The 23,983-nt window shown below is 42.0% G+C and overlaps 3 protein-coding genes across 6 annotated transcripts in view; 1 reads left to right on the top strand and 2 right to left on the bottom strand.

Annotated features, from left to right (window-relative positions):
- The window catches only part of LOC118364475 (SH3 domain-binding protein 5), a 43,483-nt gene extending 29,540 nt beyond the window's left edge, over positions 1-13,943 (bottom strand). Inside the window, exons 1-4 of one of the 4 annotated variants that reach the window (XM_052489614.1) lie at positions 13,754-13,943; positions 10,900-11,035; positions 10,227-10,289; positions 3,796-3,924 (exon numbers count right to left, since the gene is read on the bottom strand). In XM_052489614.1, the coding sequence (XP_052345574.1) occupies positions 3,796-3,924; positions 10,227-10,289; positions 10,900-10,977 (270 nt within the window). In that variant the 5' untranslated portion in view covers positions 10,978-11,035; positions 13,754-13,943. Of the gene's footprint in view, positions 1-3,795; positions 3,925-10,226; positions 10,290-10,899; positions 12,729-13,239; positions 13,662-13,753 lie in introns of those variants that run through there. The other 3 variants (XM_052489615.1, XM_052489616.1, XM_052489613.1) reach the window with 3 other exon arrangements.
- Positions 13,944-16,192: 2,249 nt separating this feature from the next.
- Positions 16,193-18,567, bottom strand: LOC118364474 (tRNA N(3)-methylcytidine methyltransferase METTL6-like). The gene is made up of 5 exons (XM_035746030.2): positions 18,024-18,567; positions 17,818-17,952; positions 17,557-17,727; positions 17,322-17,463; positions 16,193-16,508 (listed from the first exon to the last, which is right to left on the bottom strand). Exons 1-5 carry the CDS (start codon positions 18,324-18,326, stop codon positions 16,354-16,356), a joined length of 906 nt encoding a protein of 301 aa, XP_035601923.2. The 5' UTR covers positions 18,327-18,567; the 3' UTR covers positions 16,193-16,353.
- A 167-nt stretch (positions 18,568-18,734) lies between these two features.
- On the top strand, positions 18,735-21,472 carry LOC118364472 (ELL-associated factor 1-like). Its single transcript, XM_035746029.2, has 6 exons — positions 18,735-19,029; positions 19,621-19,715; positions 19,857-19,993; positions 20,114-20,292; positions 20,390-20,635; positions 20,755-21,472. Exons 1-6 carry the CDS (start codon positions 18,927-18,929, stop codon positions 20,802-20,804), a joined length of 810 nt encoding a protein of 269 aa, XP_035601922.1. The 5' UTR covers positions 18,735-18,926; the 3' UTR covers positions 20,805-21,472.
- The last annotated feature ends 2,511 nt before the right edge of the window (positions 21,473-23,983 follow it).

Genomic DNA, 23,983 nt, shown 5'->3' with positions numbered 1-23,983 from the left:
ATGACTGCCTTCAGCTCATCTGCAATGTAGAGACTGGTGTGTCTGTTGTCCCTTGTGTCTGTGCTCTTGTAGAATACTGGGTGTGGGGTGGAGATGATGTAGTTAATTATTGCTTGCCCACGCAAATCCGACCACCCATCATAGATGATTGCAATACAGTCTGCTTTCTCTATGATTTGCTTGACCTTCAATTGAACTCTGTTGAACTCTGCATCCAGCAAATTAGTAGATAAAGCACGTCTGGGTGGAGGGGTGAATGCTGGGCGAAGAACATTCAGACATTTCTTCCAATACACATTGCCTGTGAGCATCAGACGTGAACCAATTGCATACACCGCTTGAACAAGACATTCATCAGCATTTCTCTGACTACATTCCTCCATTGAGTCAAAAAAACATCTGTGAGGTGTTGCTATCGATAAGGTGTCTGATTCATCATTTTCACCTCAAATAGAAGTAGAGGGACTTTTGTCAGAGGTTGCTTGTTGTGAGTGCTGATGGAACTTTATGCACGTGGCCAGATGATTCTGTATCTTTTTTGCATTCTTCACATATGATTTTCCGCAATATTTGCAAATGTACACAGCTTTTCCTTCTACATTAGCTGCAGTGAAATGTCTCCACACGTCAGATGGTGCCTGTGACATTATCTTGTAAAGATTAGATAAAAATGGTTAAAAAAAAAAAATACAATTCCATGTACAGATAAATAGTTAAGCAGCTAGATTAAACAACTCCTTTGTAAGATAAATGTTTTAAAATGAAACATGTATGGAAACAGGTGAATTAACACTTCAGTTAGCAGGCTCAAACAAGCTAAACCCCACATGGTAGCAAAAACTAACTAGCAGAAATTGTTAACAAGTTCAAAATGATTTAAACACACTTTGCTGTAGGCTACTACTTACTAGTTAACAAAAAATAATGTATGTCATATAAAATATATTCACCCCACCCAGTATTGTAATCAAAACTTACCAGAAAGCATGTAGTCCATGGCTCAGACAGTGCAGTAGTGAGGGCTCAATAGCATCTCATTAATGTGCAAGATCTTGAGAATCAGCTGTACATGTGATGGAAGAATGCACTGTGCATGCAGAGGGTTGCAATTCTATTTAATTGGGGATAGTTTAACCAAAATATGTCACAAGACCTAGAATTGCCTTATGTGTATCCCACAAAAAAAGTTCACTGTTATAAGCTAACTTTTTTGATTAATTTAGCCGCTACAAATGCTAGGTTACACAGATTCTTCTGATAACAGTCTCCAGTATCAACATTTTCAAGCAAACAAAAACAGGGAGAAGGGAGAATCTGTAGACATGCTGAGATAAAAGAACATACGCTTTGCCAGAATTCAGCCGGCCTTCACAAGACCATAACATATACAAATATGTCCCCTTCTGTGTTTTATTTATATGTCAATGTGTGGGGGGGGGATGTTATGTCCCCCCGTCCCCAGTGAAAGTTGCGCCGCTGAGTAGATGTGCGAAAGGTAGACAGAGGAACTCAAACAATCCAATATCCTCAAACTTCGAATAACTTCCCTTTTCCATAAGTCAGCCACCAATTGTGCAAGTTCTCCCACTTAAAAAGAAGAGAGAGGCCTGTAATTTTCATCATAGGTACAATTCAACTATGACAGACAAAATGAGAAAAAAAATCCAGAATATCACATTGTAGGATTTTTAATGAATTTATTTGCAAATGATGGTGGAAAATAAGTATTTGGTCAATAACAAAAGTTTATCTCAATACTTTGTTATATACCCTTTGTTGGCAATGACAGAGGTCAAACGTTTTCTGTAAGTCTTCACAAGGTTTTCACACACTGTTGCTGGTATTTTGGCCCATTCCTCCATGCAGATCTCCTCTAGAGCAGTGATGCTTTGGGGCTGTTGCTGGGCAACACAGACTTTCAACTCCCTCCAAAGATTGTCTATGGAATTGAGATCTGGAGACTGGCTAGGCCACTCCAGGACATTGAAATGCTTCTTACGAAGCCACTCCTTCGTTGCCCGGGCGGTGTGTTTGGGATCATTGTCATGCTGAAAGACCCAGCCATGTTTCATCTTCAATGCCCTTGCTGATGGAAGGAGGTTTTCACTCAAAATCTCACAATACATGGCCCCATTCATTCTTTCCTTTACACGGATCAGTCGTCCTGGTCCCTTTGCAGAAAAACAGCCCCAAAGCATGATGTTTCCACCCCCATGCTTCACAGTAGGTATGGTGTTCTTTGGATGCAACTCAGCATTCTTTGTCCTCCAAACACGACGAGTTGAGTTTTTACCAAAACGTTATATTTTGGTTTCATCTGACCATATGACATTCTCCCAATCCTCTTCTGGATCCTCCAGATGCTCTCTAGCAAACTTCAGACGTGCATGGACATTTACTGGCTTAAGCAGGGGGACATGTCTGGCACTGCAGGATTTGAGTCCCTGGCGGTGTAGTGTGTTACTGATGGTAGGCTTTGTTACTTTGGTCCCAGCTCTCTGCAGGTCATTCACTAGGTCCCCCCGTGTGGTTCTGGGATTTTTGCTCACCATTCTTGTGATCATTTTGACCCCATGGGGTGAGATCTTGCGTGGAGCCCCAGATCGAGGGAGATTATCAGTGGTCTTGTATGTCTTCCATTTCCCAATAATTGCTCCCACAGTTGATTTCTTCAAACCAAGCTGCTTACCTATTGCAGATTCAGTCTTCCCAGCCTGGTGCAGGTCTACAATTTTGTTTCTGGTGTCCTTTGACAGCTCTTTGGTCTTGGCCATAGTGGAGTTTGGAGTGTGACTGTTTGAGGTTGTGGACAGGTGTCTTCTATACTGATAACAAGTTCAAACAGGTGCCATTAATACAGGTAACGAGTGGAGGACAGAGGAGCCCCTTAAAGAAGAAGTTACAGGTCTGTGAGAGCCAGAAATCGTGCTTGTTTGTAGGTGACCAAATACTTATTTTCCACCATAATTTGCAAATAAATTCATTAAAAATTATTAAAATTAAAATTGAAGTGTAACTATGATGAAAATTACAGGCCTCTCTCATCTTTTTAAGTGGGAGAACATGCACAATTGGTGGCTGACTAAATACTTTTTTGCCCCACTGTAAATCACAACCTCACAAAGCTGCATTCTCATTAAGAAGCCATATAGAGGTTGCCTGAATGAGAGGAACAAAGCAGAGCCAAGAACACCACAGGGAACAAAATAAAAGTAGAAGTGAAGAACGGTTGACCTTTAAAAACCTTTTCCCGTCTTGTTTGGTCGCAGCGATTCCTCTCTGACTGTTTACAGCTGCAGGGCTCTTATCTAGATGAGCAGGTGGAAGCAGCTCTCCTCTAACAATAACTACGGCTTTGCAGAAAAGGGAACCAAGATCACAGCTTCACACAGAGCCACCCCCCTCAGTATTTAGAAATTATGTGGTAGTCAACCTGGTATCAAAGAGTATGCAATGGTGCTGGTTGTAATGAATCTCAATTAAATTAGGCAAATAGAATGTGAACCAGGCAAATAGAATGTGAACTAGGCAAATAGAATGTGAACTAGGCAAATAGAATGTGAACTAGGCAAATAGAATGTGAACTAGGCAAATAGAATGTGAACTAGGCAAATAGAATGTGAACTAGGCAAATAGAATGTGAACTAGGCAAATAGAATGTGAACTAGGCAAATAGAATGTGAACTAGGCAAATAAAGCATTTCCAATGAATAAAAGATTTTGGACTGTTTCTTAGAACAATATGAGCAAAGACCCCCAGCCCGTAGTCCCCCTATCCACCCAGTGGTATCTCACCTGTCTGGCCACTCTCCGGGCCTCCCAGTAGGGTTTGGACTCCTCCACCGCCTTCCCAATCTTCTTGACCAGCTCATCCAGCTTCACCGTGGCCTCAACCAGCACTGTGCGGAACCTCTGCCTGGCATCCTGGAGAGAAACAGGGAGAAAGGGTTAACTAGGACTCTAGTGAACTTCCAACACTTTGTTTGCTATGAATGTTCACAAAGGTCATAGAAGACTCAACACTCATCTCAATGTTAAGGCGATGACATCCTTACGTCATTGTTCTTAACCATTTAACCAACTGCAGTTAACAATTCACAGCAAATATTAAGTTGGACGCAACAGGATTTCACAAAACCAGAGTATTCAGTCAGACTCCTAAGGTAATTAAATAAATGTTGATGTACGAGTCGGGGCTCCCCCTCTTTCGATTATAAGAATTGAAAAGGCCAGTGTCCTAAAATTGCATTAGTCTGTTATCAAGTTATCAGGGGCAGCGATGTCGATGTAACCTTCAGACAGAAACAAACAGGCAACTAACAAAGAAATGGCCATATGGAAATTATCATAGGAAATAGCCTTTTATGTGACACACCATCAGCTCCTGTTAATGTTTATTCATCCGTCATGGTGGTCAGATGTAAAAGCCCCAGCTAAGCATGTTGATAAAGACAATAACAGGCCTCCATTCAATCATATCAAACCTCATCTAATCTAGTCCAAAACATGAATTCGCCTTGAAACCGTTTTAGATAAAGCAGAGGAGATTTTTCTGAGAACAAACAAGTGGGTTCAAGTGTGACGTCCAGAAGGAGACATGATGGTGAATAGAAAACAAAAACAAGCATGAAAACAGATTCCTGGAGATGTCCGTGTGGAAGAAATATATTGCACTTATGCAATACGTTTATTGGACTTTTTTCAATTCTTTGAAAGGTTAAATATGTAAAGAGACTTTATATGAATCTGCACCAGTGTTCTAGACTAAGATATCCTTCCTATTACCATTTCAAATCTGAGGGATAGAAGGCCAATTGTGAGAACAGGGCAGGGACACACACTTCCTGTGACATCATCACTCATCCTGCAACAAGCTGGCATCTGAGAACAAACACCATGTCCAAAAACAACCCCTAGCCCCTGAACCCTAGCCCCTGAACCCTAGCCCCTGAACCCTAGCCCCTGAACCCTAGCCCCTGAACCCTAGCTCCTGAACCCTAGCTCCTTCCCATTCAGTGTGTATGCAGATCAAGGAACCAAATACAGTGATGGCTCCACCACCACTGTTTGCCATTTGCTACACCTTGGTACTTGCTGTTCAGCTGGCCCAACATGTTTGTTTACTGTACTCTGTCAGACTGGAATTCTGCCGCGGTTATCAGATACCTGCCATCCTGGAGAGAAAAACAGCCACCCAACCTCCTGCATAGCAAGAGGCAGGCCACTGCCGGGGAGGCACCATGCATTATTTCAGTCTCAGAACAACAAGGGGGAGTTGTTGGGTATGAAAACTGTACAACGTGTGTGAACAGGCCATGTAAACCATCTATTTCTCAATAGAGAAAATTCAAAGGATGCTCCATCTCTCCTCGTTATGCATTTCCTCCCCCACTCTCTCCCTCTACTCCATCCCCTTTTTTTCTGTTCTCATTTCCACCATCTCCCTCTTTTTCTCCAACAGCTGATACAGCAGAGGTTACAGTACAGTACAGTCTCTCTGTCCCTCACACCTCAGAGGTTACAGTACAGTACAGTCTCTCTGTCCCTCACACCTCAGAGGTTACAGTACAGTACAGTCTCTCTGTCCCTCACACCTCAGAGGTTACAGTACAGTACAGTCTCTCTGTCCCTCACACCTCAGAGGTTACAGTACAGTACAGTCTCTCTGTCCCTCACACCTCAGAGGTTACAGTACAGTACAGTCTCTCTGTCCCTCACACCTCAGAGGTTACAGTACAGTGCAGTCTCTCTGTCCCTCACACCTCAGAGGTTACAGTACAGTACAGTCTCTCTGTCCCTCACACCTCAGAGGTTACAGTACAGTCTCTCTGTCCTCACACCTCAGAGGTTACAGTACAGTACTCTCTCTGTCCCTCACACCTCAGAGGTTACAGTACAGTCTCTCTGTCCCTCACACCCTCACACCTCACCTCAGAGGTTACAGTACAGTACAGTCTCTCTGTCCCTCACACCTCAGAGGTTACAGTACAGCAGTCTCTCTGTCCCTCACACCTCAGAGGTTACAGTACAGTGCAGTCTCTCTGTCCCTCACACCTCAGAGGTTACAGTACAGTGCAGTCTCTCTGTCCCTCACACCTCAGAGGTTACAGTACAGTGCAGTCTCTCTGTCCCTCACACCTCAGAGGTTACAGTACAGTGCAGTCTCTCCGTCCCTCACACCTCAGAGGTTACAGTACAGTACAGTCTCTCTGTCCCTCACACCTCAGAGGTTACAGTACAGTGCAGTCTCTCTGTCCCTCACACCTCAGAGGTTACAGTACAGTACAGTCTCTCTGTCCCTCACACCTCAGAGGTTACAGTACAGTCTCTCTGTCCCTCACACCTCAGAGGTTACAGTACAGTACAGTCTCTCTGTCCCTCACACCTCAGAGGTTACAGTACAGTACAGTCTCTCTGTCCCTCACACCTCAGAGGTTACAGTGCAGTCTCTATGTCCCTCACACCTCAGAGGTTACAGTACAGTGCAGTCTCTCCGTCCCTCACACATCAGAGGTTACAGTACAGTGCAGTCTCTCTGTCCCTCACACCTCAGAGGTTACAGTACAGTGCAGTCTCTCCGTCCCTCACACCTCAGAGGTTACAGTACAGTACAGTCTCTCTGTCCCTCACACCTCAGAGGTTACAGTACAGTGCAGTCTCTCCGTCCCTCACACCTCAGAGGTTACAGTACAGTGCAGTCTCTCCATCCCTCACACCTCAGAGGTTACAGTACAGTGTCCCTCACACCTCAGTCTCTCTGTCCCTCACACCTCAGAGGTTACAGTACAGTGCAGTCTCTCCGTCCCTCACACCTCAGAGGTTACAGTACAGTGCAGTCTCTCTGTCCCTCACACCTCAGAGGTTACAGTACAGTGCAGTCTCTCCGTCCCTCACACATCAGAGGTTACAGTACAGTGCAGTCTCTCTGTCCCTCACACATCAGAGGTTACAGTACAGTGCAGTCTCTCCGTCCCTCACACATCAGAGGTTACAGTACAGTGCAGTCTCTCCGTCCTCACACATCAGAGGTTACAGTACAGTCTCTCTGTCCCTCACACCTCAGAGGTTACAGTACAGTGCAGTCTCTCCGTCCCTCACACATCAGAGGTTACAGTACAGTGCAGTCTCTCCGTCCCTCACACATCAGAGGTTACAGTACAGTCTCTCTGTCCCTCACACCTCAGAGGTTACAGTACAGTGCAGTCTCTCCGTCCCTCACACATCAGAGGTTACAGTACAGTGCAGTCTCTCCGTCCCTCACACATCAGAGGTTACAGTACAGTGCAGTCTCTCTGTCCCTCACACCTCAGAGGTTACAGTACAGTGCAGTCTCTCCGTCCCTCACACATCAGAGGTTACAGTCCCTCACACAGAGGTTGCAGTCTCTCTCCGTCCCTCACACCTCAGAGGTTACAGTACAGTGCAGTCTCTCTGTCCCTCCCAGAGGTTCAGTACAGTGCAGTCTCTCCGTCCCTCACATCAGAGGTTACCTCAGAGGTTACAGTACAGTGCAGTCTCTCCGTCCCTCACACATCAGAGGTTACAGTACAGTGCAGTCTCTCCGTCCCTCACACATCAGAGGTTACAGTACAGTGCAGTCTCTCCGTCCCTCACACAGAGGTTACAGTACAGTGCAGTCTCTCCGTCCCTCACATCAGAGGTTACAGTACAGTGCAGTCTCTCTGTCCTCACACATCAGAGGTTACAGTACAGTGCAGTCTCTCTGTCCTCACACATCAGAGGTTACAGTACAGTGCAGTCTCTCCGTCCCTCACACATCAGAGGTTACAGTACAGTGCAGTCTCTCTGTCCTCACCTCAGAGGTTACATCAGAGGTTACAGTACAGTGCAGTCTCTCCGTCCCTCACACATCAGAGGTTACAGTACAGTGCAGTCTCTCCGTCCCTCACACATCAGAGGTTACAGTACAGTGCAGTCTCTCTGTCCCTCACACATCAGAGGTTACAGTACAGTGCAGTCTCTCCTCCGTCCCTCACACATCAGAGGTTACAGTACAGTGCAGTCTCTCCGTCCCTCACACATCAGAGGTTACAGTACAGTGCAGTCTCTCTGTCCTCACACATCAGAGGTTACAGTACAGTGCAGTCTCTCCGTCCTCACACATCAGAGGTTACAGTACAGTGCAGTCTCTCTGTCCCTCACACATCAGAGGTTACAGTACAGTGCAGTCTCTCTGTCCCTCACACCTCAGAGGTTACAGTACAGTGCAGTCTCTCTGTCCCTCACACCTCAGAGGTTACAGTACAGTGCAGTCTCTCCGTCCCTCACACATCAGAGGTTACAGTACAGTGCAGTCTCTCTGTCCTCACACTCAGAGGTTACACACATCAGAGGTTACAGTACAGTGCAGTCTCTCCGTCCCTCACACATCAGAGGTTACAGTACAGTGCAGTCTCTCTGTCCCTCACACATCAGAGGTTACAGTACAGTGCAGTCTCTCCGTCCTCACACATCAGAGGTTACAGTACAGTGCAGTCTCTCTGTCCCTCACACCTCAGAGGTTACAGTACAGTGCAGTCTCTCCGTCCCTCACACATCAGAGGTTACAGTACAGTGCAGTCTCTCTGTCCCTCACACATCAGAGGTTACAGTACAGTGCAGTCTCTCTGTCCCTCACACATCAGAGGTTACAGTACAGTGCAGTCTCTCTGTCCCTCACACATCAGAGGTTACAGTACAGTGCAGTCTCTCTGTCCCTCACACATCAGAGGTTACAGTACAGTGCAGTCTCTCTGTCCCTCACACATCAGAGGTTACAGTACATCACAGTCTCTCTGTCCCTCACACCTCAGAGGTTACAGTACAGTGCAGTCTCTCTGTCCCTCACACATCAGGGTCGCGTTGTTTTTGTGACGCATTCCATCTCCTCTGTCACAGCCTCCTCATACACTGAACACCATCGAAAACACACAGTGGTAAACCTAAAAATACTCTAATTCAATCCAATCCATTTGTGTAACTGTATTGCCCTTTACCCAGCTACAGCTTATTCCACTTGGATGTTGATATTGATATTAATGAAAGGCCTCAGAATGCAATAATGAAAATGCTCACAGATGTTATGGAACTACAGCCATTTTTCTGCTTTTCCCCTTGTCACAAAAGCAGTCACATGTGCTGCTTGACATGATCACTAAACCCTACAGCCAATGGTCCATTACCAGGGCATGATGACAGGCCTACATCCACTGGGCTCTGCTGCTGGCGATCCGCCTCACTCCACCAACACCAGAAGCTCTGACAAATCTGCACGGAGCAGTAGTTAAGATTTCTTCCTTTAACATTTAACTCAGATGTTTTTAGGGGGTGCTGCAGCACCCTCAGTACCCCTACTTCCCTCGGGTATATACTTGAGAGGTGGTTTAAGAAATGGTGAATCAGTACATCTGTGTGTTTATCCCCTTTAAAGTCAAATGCATTAAAAAAAAGGTTGGACATCAATCCGTGCTCTCAGAAACAAACCATCCTGGATAATATTTAGTTTGTGTGTCTGATGCAAAGGGCTCCCACAGAGGTCTTTATCTGATATTTTGAGACATTCATTTTGTTTACAGATTGGTGGAGCCACCGGTAAGGACTCATGTCCATGTCAAATAGACACGCTTCCCCAATTGGCGCACTGTTGAATCCAACGGCAGACAGCTGTGCACTGAGAGACCACATCAAACTGGGTCTACAAATAAACAGATTTGACCATGATCCTCTGGCTCAACAACACAGAAGGGGTATAATCAGAACTCGAAAAACGAGTAAATATTCCACAAGCACTCACTGAACCTCAAGATCAATGGAAACATTGTACTTTAAGTTATTGACGTTTTATGCTGCTCAAGGCGGTGAGGATCCAGTAAACATTAGAAATGACAGGTATTTTATAGACTGAGTGGCTCCTTTCACCCAAACGGATTTCCTAAAGACACTTTTACCTTTTAATACAGTTCCAAAAAGGTATGTGACTGACAGCGCCGTGTGCTACCACTTTACTGACATTTAACAGCATCCAAAGATCAACATTCTGCAACATAAACCACCTCAATGACCTGAACAGATCCTCTTTCATATGCAGAGGTCAATGTCTAATGGTTGAAAGGAATTCTTTGATAGTGGGTCACCTTGTAATTGTCGATCAGTGTCAGCCATGTGGTGCACTTTGGAGGGAAAATGGATGTCAAACTTGAAAGTGTGTGTGTGTGTGTGTGTGTTACCTCCAGTTGTGTCTCACATCTGTTGATGTCGTCCGTAGACTGGTTGAGATTCTCCAGTTCTCCCTGTAAGAAAGAGAGCAAAGGACAATATTGAGCAACACCAAGAGAAAGGAATGTACAGTATCTGGGAAGTCTGCAACATCTGGAATGTGTTACACCTCTATGAAATACTAGACTGGACAATAGAAGTGAGCCAGAGTGATGGTTTGAACAAACACAAGAATCAGCTACTATCTTGATTTATGAATATATTAAATGCACACAGCTTTTAAGGTTAAACAGTGTTATTTTTCAACCAACGAATAGCCTAATACACAGCAGAAGGTATATTCAGATGAACATGCTCTTTGAGTGTCAGGCCTTTACTCCCATGCATTCCATTAAATCAAAAACAAGGTTCGCTAAAACATAGCCCATCATAAACATAACCAGTAGGCCGACATCGCAACTAAGTCAGGTACAATACAGACATTTTGTTCAAGGTAGACAGACACTCTTGATAAATCAATATATATATTTTTTTTTTAAACAATTTGACCCCAAATCAGACTTTCTGCCAGTGATAATACATACTCTTAAAATGTCCATTGGATAGTGAACGTATCAAATGCAGTTAAATTAATTGATTAGTTAGTCTCAATTGAAACAAAGAGCAATTGTTATTATAACGTACCTGAATTCTAGGGTCCACCTCCTCTTCTTCGTATTCCGAATCTTCGTCAGACCTATTTTCCTTCTCCAAATGGTCCATTCTGGATGATAAAGCTGTGTGCTGTCGGAGCGAACAAAGCCAATTTCCAAGAGACGCTCTAACAGCGACACAGGAATTTCCAGAACACTGTCAATCACACTGCAACGTTGGCAATGATAAAAACGTTTTTTTAAATATGTATAATCAAGGCGATATACAGGTAATTGAAAGACAAAAGAGTGATAATCGTCATGTATGTCAATTGACTGAGCAGCGCTCTGTCTGCGTCCAATAGACTGAACAAGTGATGATGAAATGACTTGTGTACGAGTATCTACAGCGTAACGTTACGCCCCTTCTGCTGTCCCAAACCGATACATTTATAGATGTATGTACCACCAGAGACAACTTAATGTGTGGTAAAACAGTTATAATACGCTGAATATACAATTTGGGAAGCTCAATACCTTTTTTTATAAATGTCATTAATATATATTTATTCCCACAATAAAATGTTCCAGATTTCAGATAATAATGAATGGCATTGGTATTTAATGAATACCTTCAGATATTCAGTTCCCCTGCATTCCACAAATGCCAGTTAGCCATACCCAACCAGATACCCTCTTTGTATTAGTCAACTCCAAAATACCAGATACTCTCTATTCTAGACTCACTTTTTCCAATTCTCAGATACCATATACTGTGTACTCATAACATAAGTAGCATGATACAGTAAATGAATGGGGGGATGTCTTATAGAGTTAACATGCTATGTAGGTCTGTTAGGTCTCGATTCAAAGAAATAGAGTTCAAGAACAATATGATGATGTATCATTCATAGATCTAGAATTATATTCATATGGTATCATGCACGTCAGTTGTAGATAAATACTCACCCCAAGTAATATCAGAATGGGAAATGGCCTTTATAATCAAAACCTTATGTTATATTGATTTATAGCTCCCAGCCTTTTATAACAATTCCTTCACGTTGAAATTATACCCATAATAAGGCACATTTATGTTCTAAAATCATATTAAAAGGCAATATTTAAAGCAACACGATCTGTGTTTCAGAAGTTGAGATGCTGTTGTGTAAAAACCCACACCAATCATATTAGACAGGAATCATTTGTTTTGTTTTTTACATCTGACTGGAACTGTCCCCTTTTTTCATGGACTATTTTTTTATCTAAACCTTTTTAAATCTCACTTTCTCTCAATCTAAGGTAATGCCCGATATGTAAATGGAATGTGTAGGTGGTAATGTTATAAAGAGCTTGTGAAGCGACAGAGGCTTTGAATGACACATATCAGTGCTATTGCTTGACAATAGAACATAAGGCTGGGTTATCATTCAACTACCATTAGAATGCTTGATTTCCAGTTATTTTACTGCAGTGCACTATGATGACAAGACAGACCTATCAATGTTATTGAGCCCATACAATCTCATCAGGTTCACTTCTTGTTAGCTGTGTTTGTCCCATCCTGATTCAGACACCATGTGACCCAGTAAATATGATTAGATAGGCAAATAGCACCCATTCACATCATCAGTGAAGGACCCTTATCCTCAGACACAGTTCTGTTCAACAGCCCATTTTGTTTGTTAACCTCAGAATATAAGAGGTCCTTATCGGTGCTGCAGTGCGTGATTAGACAGCCGTGGATAGTAAGGTGAGCTACAGTACGTAAGTACAGGGTACTCAGACACGGTGCTGCCTTTAGGGCTGTTCCCATAGCTAGGACAGGAGTATAGCATCTCTGCAGTGTGGGACTACATCCAGGTATTACACCCTCTTTTTCTCCCACACACACAAACACACACCACTTGGACCTGTATTCACACAGGTACAGTCAACACAAACACACACCACTTGGACCTGTATTCACACAGGTACAGTCAACACAAACCTGTACACACCTCACAAACACACACCTCTTGGACCTGTATTCACACAGGTACAGTCAACACAAACACACACCTCTTGGACCTGTATTCACACAGGTACAGTCAACACAAACACACACCTCTTGGACTTGTATTCACACAGGTACAGTCAACACAAACACACACCTCTTGGACCTGTATTCACACAGGTACAGTCAACACAAACACAGGTGCCTACTTACTCCTTCTTATCGCTCTCTCTTTCTCTCCCTCTCTCATACCCACATCCAGACACCCTTGTTTTCATTCCCCATGCACATCAGAGGGGAAAAGAGAGAAGCAGAGGATGGCTTGCAAGCAGACCGGCAGATTGAGGGGGGTGATTGTTTTGACAGTTATGTAACTCAGACTGTCTGGCTGCTCACCTTAAAACCAGCGAACAGACCAGCTAGAGCGGGCCTGTCAGAACTCCAGTTCACTGACAGTGTTAATAACGAGACACGACGACAGGAGGAAGCAGATCAACCAGTCAGGAAAACCTCAATGACTTTTCCCACAGCGCTCCAATCTGATTGGGTCGTGTCCCGTTTGGAAAACCGTCTTGGAATACATCCGCTACCATTCACCGACAGAGAATAACATGCCTCATTTAGGAGGATCACATATATTGTATACAGCCTAGTAGGATGGCAGTGATCAGGCGGGGAGTGGGAGTATGCAGTATATCAAGAACCAATGTGAAATCAGGATTAGTGTTTCAATAGGCATTCATAACTACATAGACAACAGTGTTTCTCCAATACTTATTTAAAAACCATAATCCCCAAAAAGTCACATCTTGGACTGTGAACACATGTATTTATTTATTTGACTGAAATCAATATGTCTATATCATTAAGATCCCTTCCTAGGTAATTATAGAGGAAACGGTGTACTAACCTTATCTCACAAGCCCATAGCTTCCCACATTACATCACTGTAACTACTATCAAAAGCACAAGGTAATCTACAGCAGTCAGCATGTTGTCCACCCAATGGAATTAGTCTGAATAACAGGATATGTCAAACCCCTCCAGATATAGAGTACTAGAAGGCTATGAGCTCTTGTGGAGCAGAGCTGACCTCAGCCGGAGCCTGTGCCTGTGCGAGAGTCTTTTCTACAGGAAGTGCCCTCTCTATAAAGGAAAAGACACAGCAATATAAGAGAGGCGGATCTTGGCATGGTCCTGTTTAGTAGGGCGGAACGTTCAGAACATTGAGGAGAGAGATGGATTGTGTAGAACGGACAACGCTGATAGATATGTGCTATATTCATTGAACATGGAATAGACGTTGAATTGAGTTCTGTACCCAGTGGGTAGGGTCGGTCTGACCTGGGCACTGCACTGATTATCTGATCTATAAATCAACCCCATTTCTAAACAAATGATAGATCTCTTTCAGAGATGAATGTCGGTGAAACTGTGCAAAGCCTTTCTCAGACTAATCTCTTGTGGACAGATATTAACATGGGCTCCCGAGTGGCGCAGCAGTCTATGGCACTGCACCTCAGTGCTAAAGGTTGTCACTACAGTCCCTGGTTTGATTCCAGGCTGAATCACATCCGGCTGTGATTGGGAGCCCCATAGTGTGGGGCACAATTGGCCCAGGTTTAGCCGGGGTAGGCCGTCATTGTAAACACTTTGGTTCTGGGTTGCCGAAAGGATGCCCAGACCTACGTGAACCTACCTGGTGATCTAAAGAACCCTTTTAAAACGGCAGTGCTTTGCCATTATCTACTGAATCACTAAACCCAGAACAGGCTATAAAAAGACAGAAGGGAGCCTTTGAGCCCCAAGTGTCAGCAGACAGTGTCTGGTGGGGTTGTGGCATTTCACTGAATGTCACACTCCTCATGTACTGTGGATCCAGCTTCCCTCACGTTCCTGATGATGTGAGAGGAGTGAAAGGTGTTCCCTTGTCTCATCTCCCAAAGGTGACATGGCACAAACCCACACTGACCCAGTCCACTGCTGGAAAGGGCAAACGCGTGGTGGGGTCAGTTCCACATGAAAAAATACACACAAAAAACCTGCACGTGCACCTGCACATACGCACACACGCCCAGACAGGATAAGCACCTGTAGAGGTTTTTGAAAAGGTTATATTTGATTAAAAATTCAGTTGCTTGCTGCTGACTCATCCTACTACAGGGTCAGGGGTTACTTTGTGGTGTCACAGAAGGGTGGATTTGGAGGGAGGGACAGAAAAAAAGAGGTGGTCTCAAAATCTAATCCAGATTCTCGTTGTTCAGTGCCTAAAGACATAAAAGCAGAGGTATTCTCGTAGTGGTAACTTAAACATCTCAGGATCTGTTACTGTTGCACTAAAACAAATCCTGCCCACTCAGAATCATTAGGTGCAGAATCTCAGACACCAAGAAGTCAAATCTTGCATAATTGTGTCAGATATGTTACATGCATCTGTCCACCAGATTGTTAGGTGCAAGATATCTACATTAAAACAACACTTTTACATTTTTTACAAGTCAACATGGGTTTGCCAACTATGTACATTGTGTATGAATGCTAGGTAAACATGATCACCTGGAAATATAAAACAAATTGAGCAGGATAAAAAAATATGAGACATTATTTATTTCGACTAACCAAGGAGCATTTGATGTTACATATATTTTTACAGGTTGTTGCCCCCTTGTGGTAGAAAAAATGTATTACATGATTGGAAAAGTTGGCAGCAAAAAAATAGTATTGGAACTTGAACTACTCTGAAACTACACAACCAAACCTTTCTCTCTAAGAAATTCTTCATCATATACACATATAGTTGTATCACTGGTGTAAAGTACAAATACTTTGAAGTAGTTTTTTGGAGTATTTGTACTTTCCAACTTCAATTTTTTACATTTCTAAAGAAAATATGTACTTTTTACTCCTATACATTTTCCCTGACACACAAAAGTACTCGTTACATTTCAAATGCTTAGCATGATAGGAAATGTCAAATTGACATACTTATCAAGAGAACACAGTCATCACTACTGCCTCTGATCTGGCAGACTTCACTAAACACAAATACTTTGTTTGTAAATTATTTCTGTGTTGGAGTGTGCCCCTGGCTATTAGTAAATAAAACATCAATTGTGCTTTCTGGTTTGCTTAATATAAAGGTATTTGAAAGGATGAATAGCATTTACTTTTACTTTTGATTTACTATTTAAAACCACACAATTTTTGACTTTTACTCAAAGTAGTATTTTAGTCGGTGACTTTTACCTGAGTCATTTTCTATTTGTAAGTCGCTCTGGATAAGAGCGTCTGCTAAATGACTTAAATGTAAATGTATCTTTACTTTTACTCAAGTACGACAATTGGGTACTTTTCCACCAGTTTTATTAATAAAAAAGCATAATCAAACAAACGGCACTTAATCAGCAATACGGCAGTGTAGGCTTTTGTCCAATGATGTCCATTCATATATGAAGGTCTCAGTCCATTTGTGCCTTTAAAGGTTTCAAGCATTTGTTGAGGAAAGGGACTTCAGGAGCCCTGTAATTGGTCTGGCCTTCGGAACTTGCTTTGAATGAACACCCTGGGCACACAAAGCCCCTCCTTCTTATTGACCGTTTCTCGTAACACATACTCATTGTTTACACTCTCGAACCCCACCCCTCTGAACAGGTCTGCCAGGAGCTCTGAAACACAGACAGTTCAGATTTGGTATTTTATTAGGATCCCCATTAGCGGTTGCAAAAGCAGCAGCTACTCTTCCTGGGCTCCACACAAAACATGAAATAATACAGAACATTAATAGACAAGAACAGCTCAAGGGCAGAACTACATTTATAATAAATAAAGGCACACGTAGCCTACATATCAATGCATACACACAAACTCAGTCAAATAGGGGAAAGGTTGCATCATCTGTTTTTTAAACCAGGTTTGCTGTTTATTTAAGGAATATGAGAAGAAACGGAGTTCCATGCAATAATGGCTCTATATAATACTGTATGCTTTCTTGAATTTGTTCTGGATTTGGGGACTGTGAAAAGAACCCTGGTCGCATGTCTGGTGGGGTAAGTGTGTGTGTGTGTCAGAGCTAATAAGTAAGTGTGTGTGTGTGTCTAAGTTGACTATGCAAATAATTTGGAATTTTCAATACATTAATATTTCTTAGAAAAAGAAGAAGTGATGCAGTCAGTCTCTCCTCAACTCTTAGCCAAGAGAGACTGGCATGTATAGGATTTATATCATCTCTCTGATTACAATTAAGAGCAAAACATGCCGCTCTGTTCTGGGCCAACTGCTGTTTAACTAGGTCTTTCCTTGCAGCACTGGACAATAATCAAGATTAGACAATAATCACGATTAAAAATGTATAAACAGAGAATGAGTCCCATAGAAGAGACTGCTTGTGCGTAATTCGAAAAGACAATAAAGAAAGACAAAAAAACATAAAATAACTACTATGAGGGAAGATGTAGGAGAGGATAGAGGAATGGACTGACCTTTGGAAAAGAAATAAGACCTGGTGCCATCCTGTCTGACGTAGAAGTTCTCTCCCAGTTTGTTTCCCGCCTTAAACCTCATCATGGCGTGGTCATACAGGCCATAGTCCCTGAACAGAATGATGCCCCCTGGCTTCAGAACCTGACACAGAGAACATCAATTCAGTCACAAGTTATTTTGAGAGTGTTTAAAGTGTTTACTGCAGTTTCATCCTTTTCCTCAGCCCTGTCTCACCCTGTAAATGTTGTCCAGAGCCTGCTGCATCTTGTCTGGGTGGATGGCTGAGAGGACAAATATGAGCGTGGCCACATCCACACTGCCCACTGGGACATTACCCCTCAGGTCATCCTTTGTCAGGTCACACTGGAACACACTGCAGCGCTCAGCGCAGTACAGGGAGTGTTCCTGAGGACAAAATGAAAATGACACTGGATATCAGTGTTGTTTTGTTAAAAGTCCCACTGGCTCTGGATCATCAGTGGTACATCTTCTTACCTTCACAAACTCCACAGCTCGTGGTGAGAAGTCACAGGCATAGACAAAGATGTTGAGGTCTTCCTCCAGTAGTGGGAAGATGAAGTTCCCAACCCCACAGCCAGCTTCAAGCAGGACAAGCTTCTGGACTTCATACTGAGAAAAATAAATGTATTGGGATGCACCCCTAGTAGGGAACCTAACAACTTCCTACGCCATCTTCTTACCTCAAGGCACACTTTCAGTTCTTCAAACTCTCTGGTGGTCCAATGCCTATCCTTGAAAAAGTTTGTTGTGTTCCTTTTGTAAAACAAGTCCCAGTTTTTTTGTGCCTCCTTTTCCAACTTCATCTGCTTGAAGTCAGACACCAAAGTCTGGTCGCCTGTCAGTTTCTCCATCTCTTTCTCATTCAAATTCCTGCCAGTACATGTTTTTCTTTGGACAGGTGGGATAAGACATGACAACCCGTCTTTGGATTCCTCTCCAGGAAGTACAACATTGGAGGTGTCGTCTTGCTTTGATAGTGCCATAACTTGCACTACTGTAGTTTACGATAGTAGCTTATAGCAAGCAGCACGTCCTTGACATCCTCAAATCTATTATTTCACCAATCCATATTAAATTATTCAGCTAATGTTAATGGATGGTACTAACACATTATAGTGATAGACTTAATGAAAATGCAGGGAATATTTCCACATACATTGTTATTGAACGCAAATGTCCAGAAATGTTCTAAGATTTCTCGTGTGTAGTCTTCTTCGTCCGTGTGGGAACAGTGTTTGGTTACGATGATTCCGGCCTATTTATATCAGTCAGTAAAAACGTTGTACTTATTCGTATGAAGGAAATTCGTATGATTATGCTAAAAGATAATAATACATTGTTACTAATTCTAATGTACTAAATATGCTGATTTGTGGGTGTTTATTTAGGGGTCAACCCAATTATGGTGTTCAGATCCTATCGGTGACATTTCAGCACTGGAACAAAACAGGAAAAGGAGTGTATGGATTGTTTCGCGAAAAATCTTAGCTAGCTGCACAGCCAGCTAAAGTATCTAATCATCATTACATTTTTTAACGCAGCATAATTTAAATAAATGTGAATATTAAACTTCCAGCAGAGTCATGAATGGGAGTACAAATCCGCTCTTGGACAAAGAAGAACATGTTTTGAAGCTCGGAGAGAGCTTTGAGAAGAGGCCAAAATCGTCATTTCACACCATCAGATGTTAGTAGACAGACTATTTTTAGTGATTAAATATAAATGTGTAAATATGTGAAGTTTATTTTACTATACCCAACTTTAGTCACGCCTTTTGACAAGTTGGTCAGCTAGTTAACGTTACCTAACAATGTAGCTTGTTACTGTTACCCAGCTTGAGTATAAAAAAAACGAACGATACTCCGGTACGGTACGTTACCAGCAAAAATATTGTAATCAGATTACAAATACTTTTGAAAACGTAGGTAGCGTAAATTACTTTTAAATTCAGGAAGGATGTTTGCAAAAAATACATTAATACCTTTCTGTTTTCTCAATGACATTCAATTCAGTACTGAAGAAAGTTGCAAGTTTAAGGTTGTTCCACCTGAACTAGTCTGACCACAAGTTAGAGACCACTATTATGATGACACCAAATTTGTTTGATGGGCCCTTTTGTATTATTTTTACTTCTTCTAATGCCTCTTAAGGGGAAAGTAATCAGATTACGTTATTGAGTTTGGAAAATTTTAAAGTTATGTTACTGATTACAATTTTGGACAGGTAACTAGTATTTCTGACCTTATAATTATCTTTCCCACTCTTTCACACTTGTAGATGATTTCAAACCAGCTTCAATTGACACAAGCTGCGAAGGAGAGTTGCAAGTCGGTAAAGGAGAGGAAGTCACCATCACATTACCTCACATGCCAGTAAGAGTGGGTGTTTTTGAGTCAACTGTGGTCTTTTGCCTGTACTGTACAATGACAAAGTTTTTTCTGATAACTCCACTGCAGAAAGATGAAAGCAAACAGTGTACTTGATCATGATACTTGTTATTGTGTTGTTCGTAGGGCTCTACACCACCCATGACAGTATTCAAAGGGAATAAGCGGCCATATCAGAAAGACTGTGTTCTTATCATCAATCATGACACTGGGGAGTACATGCTGGAGAAGTTGAGCAGCAGTATCCAGGTCAAGAAAACCAGGTGAGGGGTTAACCAAAACACTGTCTCAAAAATGCATAGTAACAATGAACCTTTAGGATAAATGTGTTTTGCAGATCATTTGTGACAGTAGATGTGCAGCTGTTGACTTTTGTTTTTCAGAGCGGAGGGCAGCAGTAAGATCCAGGCCAGGATTGAGCAGCAGTCGGTGCGTGCCACTGCCACCCAGCCTCCAGCGCAGTTCCGTGCCCCCACTAAGCCTGGTGCAGGGGCCAAGACCTCCCCCTCCCCTTCCAAGGACAACCCCTCCCCTGAGCCCCAACTAGATGACATCAAGAGAGGTGAGCCTCTTCATGTGTTGCCACCACTTTTACCAAGTGATCATTCTTGTTTCTCTATTGACTGTTGCCTCTGTCATCCCCTCCTGTCCTGGCACAGAGCTGCGAGCGGAGGTGGAGGTTATTGAACAAATGAGCAGCAGTAGCGGCAGCAGCTCATCTGACTCTGCCAGTGGTTCTGGTAGTGGGGACGACAGCTCCAGCAGTGATGGGGAGCATGACGCCCCTCACCCCCAACCTGTCCCACTCCCTCTCCCCCAGATCCAGCCCTCCCCCAACTGTAATCCCATGGCCAACGGAGGAGCAGACAGGCAACAGGGCAGCAACCAGCTGATGAACACGCTCAGTGAGTACCAGGGCTGGTAGGGCCAGTGTAGCACTCTACGTTGGGGGACTATTAATAATTGATCTCTCGATTGAAGTCTGTAGGTGGTGGTTGCAATGTGTGTGTTGGTGTTTCCACAGGGAATGACCTCCAGTTGAGTGAATCAGGCAGCGACAGTGACGACGACTGAACTGCCCCCATCTACCTCTCATTATCACACCATCTTGCTCTCCTCTTTCTTCTCTGTGCCTGGTTCCGTTGTTTTGCTGCTGTGGCAACCGACCCAACTGTAAAGTCTGGTTTTATTGTATTTTTTTATATCTCTTGAGAAACCGGCCAACCTTGAGATTTAATAGTGTATTTTTTTGATTAGCTGTATATTTTGTTTTGTATTTTTAAATCCTTTTACATATGAAAACATGGTAAAGAATATATATTATAATGCATATATATATTTTCTTTCTGTAGTTAGAGCTCCTAGTTGTAATAACTTGTATCACAAGTCTTTGTTGTTTTCTTGTTTCTTCACAAGGGGAGGGGCTTATTTGGACTATATCACCCCCATCTTCCCTATTTATCTGCAAATCAAAAGAAGGCACTGAAAGCATTTCACCCATTCCATGTTTTTATCAGAATCATAACACTTTCAAAATCAGTCTTTCAAGAGGCCAGGATGCAGCTCACATCAATCTTAAGCTATAGAGGATACTATAAAGAACATACTCATATTGTTCATGTAAAATCAGTTTTGACCACTTACTAAAGTGTTTAGCTGGAATATTGACCTGTTCTGGTGAACATATAGCCTAATAAACTGCATGCTTTCCATAGTCGTAGTGGGAGGACCACACAATATCATCACATGACTCCAAATTTATTTCGATATGATAGTTATATCAATATTGGCACATGAAGGCGTTTCCACTGCCATTTCTCGCATTATTAATTTTACAGACACACTGTCTACTGTATTTTGTTTTGTCGAAATTTGGAAAGTTTACCGACAAAATGTCCTTTTTCCACCAGACCTGTCGTGGCATTGTTTCATCCGACATGTACTTTACTCGCATGAGAAGGTTGGATGGAAACCTGGTTACTGGCCCAACCATATATCACTGTCCCAAATTCCCAACCGTATATCACTGTCACAAATTCCCAACCGTATATCACTGGCCTAGTTTTAGACCAGTGTAGACATTTTCAGAAGGACCAAAGAAGCAAAACAAGTAGTTTTTAGAATACAGACACCGAACTTCAATTTTTACTTAGAAATGCATCTATTTTCACTAGATGTTGAGCTATTCATAAAATGTAAACACTGATATAAAATGACCACTTGTTTTTTTTCATCAGTTCCATAGATTGAACTGATTTGGAGTGATAGCAGTCACATTGGATCACATCTTTTAATTTAGCAACTGTTGTGACAGTGAATATCATTTGATACTCTATATCATTTGCCCTGTAACAAAACGATCCCTAATCCAAAATATCTTGATGTATCCCCCATAGAGATGTGACGTTGTGGCTGTATCCCTGCCATTGTATCCCAGTGGGCACTCCACGTAATTTAAACATGGAAATGTGGGTAATATTTGGTTGAGATGTTGATCAATGAAATTTCAACCTTTATCCACCCACTCAAAAGGTCAGCCAGAAATGTGTTGCATTTCCGGTGTGTTATCACTATGCATTCAACCATCCAAATGCACAATCAAATTCCAATTTGAAAAACGGTGATTTCTAGTGTAGTTATAATCTAAATGTTATCACTGCGCTTTCAACCATTTTAAACCACAAGGTTCAAATGGGAATAAAATGTCAGATAATTTGTATTTATACAACAATTTGATGTGTTATCACTGCACAATTTAATAGCACGACCAAATGACCTGGATTGCAGCTGAGACTACATTAAAATCACATAGTACAAAGTGATCAATAATGTTCGAGATTCTGCGCAGATTATTATAGGTATTGTGAAGATCTCCACAGACCTGCGGTGTTTGAACATGCACACTTTCAATTATTACATAAGACATTTATAGTTACTGTAGGCTAACCTCAAAATGTGACCATGGATGTGTGTTACTCATTTTGAGATTGAATAAATACTGTTACATTAGTTTGTAAGATAGCCTTAACTTTAGGCTATTTACTGTATTCTAAAAGTCAGCCAAATATCAACATTTTAAAGGATATCGAATGCTTGGATGGTTTCATCCTATTCTTAATCCTATTCTTTAACTTTTATTTTTGGTTAAATTGGAGACGTGAATCCAACATATCATTTGTTAACTTGTCGTCAAGTTAATAGGTTATTTACTGTATTGCAAAAGTGATATTGAATTGTGTTTGGTTGTCAACACAACCAAATATCAACATTTGAAGGAGATGTATCTTTTTTGCCCTGATTTAGTATAGATTTAATTCCAATTTGTCTACAAATTAACAATTGATATGTTGAATTAATGTCTCCATCTCAACCAAGAATCAAAATGAAAGGATGTGACCAAATCAAAGTATAAGTGCATTTAAAGTCAGATGTGATTTAGTCCTATTCTTTAACTTGGATTTTTGGTTGAGATGGAGACGCAAATCCAACATATCAATATTTAATTTGTAGATAAACTGGAATTAAAGCCAGACTAAGTCAGTGGCACAGATGGAACTATCCAATCAGAAGATAAATCTTCTTCAAATGTTGATATTTGGTTGCGTTGACAACCAAATACTATTCAATATCCAGTTTATCTACAAATTAATCATTGATATGTTGGATTTGCGTCTCCATCTCAACTAAAAATCTAAGTTAAAGAATAGTGCTAAATCTAGTCAAACTTTAAAAGCACTTTACATAAACTTTGATGTAGTTCTATTCATTCACTTAGTCCTAGTTTGGTCAGTGACAAATATCAAAGCTAAGCAGGGCTGGGCTTGGTTAAAACCCTGGATGGGAAACCAAATGAATAGCTGTATATAGATCAACTCTCCAACAGAAGGTGCTGCTGAACCTATTGTTATTTTTCTGATAGTGGATATGTCGTTGAAGATCTGATGTTGTTTCAAAGGTACAAATTCAACATATTTTATACAAGGTTTGTCTATGTTGAAAATTGGTTACGACGATGACATAATCCCGTGGTTGAAATTCCACCCTCAAAATAAGTTGACATTGATAACTTTTTTTAAAATCCAATATATTTTCCACATAGATTCCATGTCACAAAACATTGACAAATTTACGTTGAGTCAACCAGTTTATGCCCAGTGGGATGTGTGTTCATAAGGTGCTTACATGGTATTTAACTGGTGCTGTTGTGTGTCTGGGAAATCAAGCAAGCGATGTGTGTACAAATGTAAAATAAT

Source organism: Oncorhynchus keta, chromosome 31, assembly GCF_023373465.1.
Source record: "Oncorhynchus keta strain PuntledgeMale-10-30-2019 chromosome 31, Oket_V2, whole genome shotgun sequence".
In the NCBI taxonomy this organism is placed as follows: domain Eukaryota; kingdom Metazoa; phylum Chordata; class Actinopteri; order Salmoniformes; family Salmonidae; genus Oncorhynchus; species Oncorhynchus keta.
The sequence above is the reverse complement of the archived record's forward strand: the minus strand, read 5'-3'. Positions and strand labels throughout refer to the sequence as shown.

Excerpts from the sequence above, each read along its gene's own strand:
- LOC118364474 (XM_035746030.2), bottom strand. The coding sequence starts at position 18,326 with ATGGCACTATCAAAGCAAGACGACACCTCCAATGTTGTACTTCCTGGA. Across the intron at positions 17,728-17,817 it reads GAGCTGTGGAGTTTGTGAAG|GAACACTCCCTGTACTGCGC; the intron begins GTAAGAAGATGT and ends TTTTGTCCTCAG. Across the intron at positions 16,509-17,321 it reads GTCTTATTTCTTTTCCAAAG|AGCTCCTGGCAGACCTGTTC; the intron begins GTCAGTCCATTC and ends TCTGTGTTTCAG.
- LOC118364472 (XM_035746029.2), top strand. The coding sequence starts at position 18,927 with ATGAATGGGAGTACAAATCCGCTCTTGGACAAAGAAGAACATGTTTTG. Across the intron at positions 19,030-19,620 it reads GTCATTTCACACCATCAGAT|ATGATTTCAAACCAGCTTCA; the intron begins GTTAGTAGACAG and ends TCACACTTGTAG. Across the intron at positions 20,636-20,754 it reads CCAGCTGATGAACACGCTCA|GGAATGACCTCCAGTTGAGT; the intron begins GTGAGTACCAGG and ends GTGTTTCCACAG.